Genomic DNA, 6394 nt, shown 5'->3' with positions numbered 1-6394 from the left:
ACACTTTTTCAGAAATATTTCAAACTGCATGACCACTGATCTTTTACAAATTGTAAACACATCCCTTCTCTCAGGTGCTTCCCACAAGCCCTAAAAACTGCAGTTATTAAACCGCTCCTAAAGAAGGCTAGTTTAGACTCCGCAACAATGAAAAATTATAGGCCAATATCAAACCTCCCATTTTTAAGTAAAATAATTGAAAAAGCGGTTTTCCAACAGCTGAACAAATTCTTGGCCGTAAATAACTGCTTTGATGTCTTCCAGTCAGGCTTTCGACAGCACCACAGTACTGAAACTGCTCTTGTTAAGGTTTTCAACGACATCCACTTAAACACAGACAATGGCAGAAGTTCAGTCTTAGTATTACTGGATCTCAGTGCTGCATTCGACACGGTCGACCATGCCATACTCCTAGAAAGACTAAAAATCTGGGTGGGACTTTCTGGCACAGCACTTAACTGGTTTGAATCCTACTTGAAGGACAGAGAATACTTTCTGTCTGTAGCTAATTACACATCAGAGCTGACTAAAATGACATGTGGTGTTCCCCAAGGTTCAATACTGAGGCCTCTTCTGTTCAACATCTACATGCTTCCACTAGCTCAGATTATGGAAAACAACAGTGTTATCATAATTATGCAGACGACACACAAATCGACATAACTATGTCACCAGGGGACTATAATCCCATAAAAGGGCTGGGTAACTGCATTGAACAAAACAACTGGATGTGCCAGAATTTTCTTCAATTAACCCTAGCCCTATTTTTAGGCCTCTGCTCGAAAATTGCATACCCATAATCGAGAGTCCCGAGCTCTAACTACAAGGTCTATTTTAATAATTTTGATGCTAGAATACTTTTAACACTTGTGAGATGTGTTGAATTGTGTAAATATTGTGTATATGTTACTGGTTAATAACTGATACACTTATGGCACAGCTCAAAGTGAAAAATTTCTAGGTTCGCCTGAAAAAAAGCACTTGTATTGAACATTTTTTTTGTAAATAATGCAGCTGCAAGCCTAAAAACATACTTCATGCACTTTGTACTTTACTTTCTATTTTATAAAGGGTCCCTTTACTAGTCATGAGGAGTCCACATGTCTTCTGTAGCTCTGGGGGACGTTGGTGTCATCAGGGCTATCTCAGTTTGTACCTGCGTTACAAAGTGGAGGTATGGAGTTTGGAAGACAAAATCTGAATCAGAATCAAAACCGTTTATTGCCATGGTATGTTGAACATACAAGGAATTTGACATGACGGGAGGTGCATACATTTAACAATCAACACAGTGCAAAGTGGAAACATATTACAATTTACAGTAAAATATAAAATACAGTGGACAATCAAACAGATAACAGGCTATAAACAAGTGAGATGTATGTGTAGTGTAAAAGTGTCGAGTGTATTTAAATATGAAGGGATGTGCAGGGGAGTGACCGGTAGGAAATTGTCCTGGGGATGACAGAGTCAGTGGGGGACCCGGGCTCTGTTAATGAGCCCGACTGCGGATGGGAAGAAACTGTTCGTGTGGCGTGAGGTCTTGGTCCTGATGGACCTCAGCCTCCTGCCAGATGGAAGGGGCAAAAAAGGGTTGCATTATGGGAAGTGTAGGATTCAGTATATCTGGAGCTTTTCATGTCTGACACAGATAACAGCCACAGCTTGTCAGTCAGTCTGGATTGGTGAACAGATACTGAACATTACACAGAAAGTTAGTTTAGTGGAGAAGGCACTGTTTACTAACAACAATATTATTGCGATATCGATTGAAAAGTAGGAAGAAAAAAAATACTAATAATCACTTCAGCCAAATCCATTTGATCATTTTTTGGCATATGACTTACACTGGATATACGAGTGTAGGGAGGTGCAGAGAGTCTGTAACCACAACTGACAAATAAAGAGTGACTTAGAGACACTGGATTATTTACACAACATTATGATATGTCTATCATTTACCTGATATCAATATTCAATTTTTTACACATCACGGTCAATAGCGACACCCATGTCTGCAGTAATGCAAGCGGCTGACTCTCCTCAGTGGGTCCAGTTATCATTTCTCTGTGGTTCCTGCTCACCTAGCAACAGAACTGGTCTAGCTTGAGACGAGCAGCTAAAACATTGAACAGCCGAGTGATATTTCTGCTGTACTCATCCCTTCAAATGGCAGCACCAAAGAAAGCTGACCGAAAGTAACGTGAACGTTACATTCACTTCTACAGCACTCGACAAAGTCACTTCAGCTCATGTTTTTAGAGATGTCAGCATGCTTGGTTTCTTCGTTTGTCCCAACTGTTTTGTTGAAGCTTCTTCTGATTTTCACTGGATTGTAGATGAATTTCTTCCAGGAACGTCAGGTAACATTACTGACAGAGACAGAACGTTACTGACTCCATGATGTTCACTAATGGTAGTGCAAACCGATCAAGTGGCTGAATTACCTTCAAAAGAGATGTTTTTGTGGGCAGTGGAGGTCAGGGTTTGCTAATCAGGAGCTAGGCCATATTGTGTTATTCTGCTAGCGCTCGTTGAATAAGTCTTTACTTAAAACAGTCCTAAGTTCATTTGTCCTTTTGTCCGTCTTTCACATTATCATGAAGTTTTGTAAAGTGATCTAATACATTTTGTCATAGTTATTGCTCTCAACGGTAACTTTTTATATAGTTTAAGTCTCTTTTTTGTTGTGAAAGGTCTTTTCTGTTGACTGAACAATGCTGCTCTCTGTCTGCCCACAGCACAGGTACAAAGGGGAGGTGGCCCTGCTCATCTTCACTAATACTAGATTATTATTGAATGATGCAGTTCTATGTGCGGCAACAAAGATGGAGTTTTGCCTGGATCCCCTACAGGGCTTCAGTTCCAGAACGGTCCCCTTCCTTATCTCAGCCTGAGGAGTGGAAGCACCTCTCCACCATGTTACATGACTTTTTGATATGTGATTGCTACATAAAAGGCTGAGACTGACAAGACGATAGATCCGTCTAACACTAACAAATATGTAGGCCTACATGGGGAGAAACAGATGACGTAAAGGAGAAGGGAGTGGGTGGAGGAGAGTGAGGTGTGTGAAACAGAGTCACGGAAAGTTGGTGTGAGGAAAGCTGGGAGGAGACAACAGGTTCTTTATTATTCTGTGCTGAGTTTAGTGTAGCTCAGAGAACCATTAGTCATTATTTATGTTTGGCTATGCAAACCACAGCAGGAAAACCTTGAGACTTGCTGTAATGTGCTGCAAGTCTGATAACCTGATAATCAAAATGCTTAAAACACACGCAGTCCCTTTTCAGGGCCCGCGGCATGAAATTAGAAAAAGCAGAGGGTGAAGGAGTGGCGCCTGTTGAGTTCATTCGAGTCACTTCAATAAAGCAAAACTGCCAGATTTTCCTGGAAAAAAGAGCTCTTCAATTATGCATGACTGTAACTGCGAGACAAGCCTGTTTTTGTTGCATTAGCCAAGGTCTTAAGGAAGGAGCATGCCGGCAGTCAGTGGAGCGCGGTGCCATCAACCGGCAGGGCCTGACGACAGGATGCCACATGAGACAGTTGTCTTGTGTTGGATTGCATTACTGCAGAAATTGAACACTGAAGAAATAGAAAGTGGCTGTGAAAACAATTGACCTCCCCTGACTTCTTAAAAAACACTTAAATGTGGAGTGTGTCTGATCCCCAGTCCGGGGGTCAGACACACTCTCCACATTTAAGAGTAGGCTTAAGACTTTCCTCTTTGATAACATTTATAGTTAGGGCTGGCTCAGGTCTACAGTTCGGGCTGGCTCAGGTTTACAGTTAGGGCTGGTTCAGGTCTACAGTTAGGGCTAGCTCAGGTCTACAGTTAGGGCTAGCTCAGGTCTACAGTTAGGGCTGGCTCAGGTCTACAGTTAGGGCTGGCTCAGGTCTACAGTTAGGGCTGGCTCAGGTCTACAGTTAGGGCTGGCTCAGGTCTATAGTTAGGGCTGGCTCAGGTCTATAGTTAGGGCTGGCTCAGGTCTATAGTTAGGGCTGGCTCAGGTCTATAGTTAGGGCTGGCTCAGGTCTACAGTTAGGGCTGGCTCAGGTCTACAGTTAAGGCTGGTTCAGGTTTACAGTTAGGGCCGGTTCAGGTTTACGGTTAGGGCCGGCTCAGGTCTATAGTTAGGGCTGCTGGCTCAGGTCTATAGTTAGGGCTGCTGGCTCAGGTCTATAGTTAGGGCTGCTGGCTCAGGTTTATAGTTAGGGCTGCTGGCTCAGGTTTATAGTTCGGGCTATAGTTAGTGCTCAGGTAATAAACACAAAAAGACAAATAATGAAACCAAAAAGGTAGCAAAGTACATTGTAGCTACCGGTCGCTGCATCTACATGTGCCGCTATTGCCATGGGGAAAAAAGGGTGATGAGAATAGAGATTTTATTTGATAAAAAAAGTCAATGTTTAGTATAACGTTAACATTTTTCCTCTTTAAGAAACACCGCCTTAACGTGGACAAAGAATGAGCTGCATGACGTCGCCCCAACACTCACTGAGGGAATGTTAGTGCTCTGCAGGTTTCATGCCAATGCCTAGTTCAGCCCTGCTTTACCGCTCACCGACAAAAGCCCAGATCAGAGGAAAAACGGCATTGGCTCGGCGCTCAAACGCAAGTGTGAACTGTTCAAAGACTTACCGATGCGTCGCAGACACATCCCATTCCTGTTTTCCTTAACGACAGATTAGTACACATTAAAATACATTTCTATCCAGAGATAGAATTTCTTTTTCTCAGTTGTCTGTCAGTGCTTCGGTAACTTTCGATATTAACTATATTCTTAAAATCTCAGATTTCTTCTGCCCCAGCAATGGCCCCCAACACTTTTAAGGGGGAAACTGAGCACTCTTGGGGATCGAAGCCATGTCATACAACAGTAAATCTGTAAAGCAATGAGAAATAATGTTCATAATCAAATTCCAACACATTTGTTTATTTAACTTATCATTGACCATCCAATGGGGCCATTTAATTGGTCAGTATTTACTGTATGCTATCTTTCTGCTTTAAAAACTAATGAAAACAATTAGATTTCTACAGAAAGTTAGCAGACTTTTTGTTACAAATTTTACTCTCAATATGTACATATTCACCCCCACTAATCCACTAAACAGTAAGACTAACTGCAGCTCCACTGCTGCTGAGATGAGGGTCTCTTTGAAAATACACTTCTGATTGTTAAACAAGTTAAGAGAACCACCTTCCCACATAAAGGAGAAAAAACATACCATGATAAAACGGAGAATTAATAAACTGAGCAGTAACCAAAATAAATATTCTGCTTACCCCCACCATCACTGCCTCCCGTTTACTAGTGCAGGTTGTGTCCATCACTTTTTCATTTCAACAACCGATCCTTTTTGCGTGACTGCATCCGATGGAACGTTAGCTAACAGTGCTAGAACCCGTTTGCCTACCAGATGATGTGTTCGGATGACCGAATAAAGCATTTCAATTTGACTATTTTTATTTTTGTGAATTCTTGAGCACATTGAGAAATAAAAATGAACAGCTGTGTATAACCCAAAAATATTGGTTTTAAATGTAATCTAACCATTTGTCAGTACTGCCCACTAGATGGCGTTCTGAGGCCAACCATTGGTTGAGAATCGAGCAGTGCTGGGAAGTTGTATTTTTGTTGTTTCGTTAGAATGTCTCCAGCTCGTGTTTACCACGGACCTTATTTCAGACATCCAACCAAAAACACACAAAAAGAACCATAGACGTCGAGACGAGCGAACCGGAGGTGCAAAAATGCCGACTCATGTCTGGGTTTTAGGACTCATTCAGGACCTATAGCATGTGTACAGCATGTCTGCAGTCCTGGATGGATGTCAGCAGTGTCTCTCAGCCAGACTGGAGGAGCTGCTCCTGGAGGGATCTTCTGTGTGTTTTCTCTCTACTTGTTCTTGCCGAGTGTTCTCTGCTTCTCTGCATGCTCCACTATCTTCTCCTCTACGTAGAGGCCTTTGCGGCGGCGGACAGCATTCATGTATTTCAGGGACTGGTTTGCAGAGTCGGCTTTCTCCCCGAAGTGCAGGTATTCTTCCTCTGTGGTGGGAACCCAGTATGGATCACTGCTGATCACCTGGAGGACAGAGAGCAGAGGGATAGAATATAGCCATGTTGGTCCTTTTTGGTTGATTGTAGTCAAGTTTAACAACTTGTGACACAGAGTTTATTCTCGCTACGACGGGTGTAATGCAAAGCTTTGTACGCTCTGTTCTGGTTTATGCCACAAACGGCTGCTTTTGGATTATAGCAAAGGTGGCTGTTAGATTGTGTCTAGTCTTGTTCATGTTCTTCATTTAATTGTTTATTACTGCCATTCTCTCTCTCTCACACACACACACACACACACACACACACACACACACACACACACAC

At 42.4% G+C, this 6394-nt stretch overlaps 1 protein-coding gene across 1 annotated transcript in view; it reads right to left on the bottom strand.

The window, feature by feature from the left end:
* Positions 1–4177: 4177 nt before the first annotated feature.
* LOC116399660 (elongation factor-like GTPase 1) overlaps positions 4178–6394 on the bottom strand; it is a 24687-nt gene continuing 22470 nt past the window's right edge. The window contains exon 4 of the mRNA XM_031876976.1: positions 4178–6095. Within this exon, the coding sequence (XP_031732836.1) occupies positions 5907–6095 (189 nt within the window). The 3' untranslated portion in view covers positions 4178–5906. The remainder of the gene's footprint in view (positions 6096–6394) is intronic.

Source organism: Anarrhichthys ocellatus, unplaced genomic scaffold (genome assembly GCF_004355925.1).
Source record: "Anarrhichthys ocellatus isolate YVR2014 unplaced genomic scaffold, GSC_Weel_1.0 scaffold121, whole genome shotgun sequence".
In the NCBI taxonomy this organism is placed as follows: Eukaryota; Metazoa; Chordata; class Actinopteri; order Perciformes; family Anarhichadidae; genus Anarrhichthys; species Anarrhichthys ocellatus.
The sequence above is the reverse complement of the archived record's forward strand: the minus strand, read 5'-3'. Positions and strand labels throughout refer to the sequence as shown.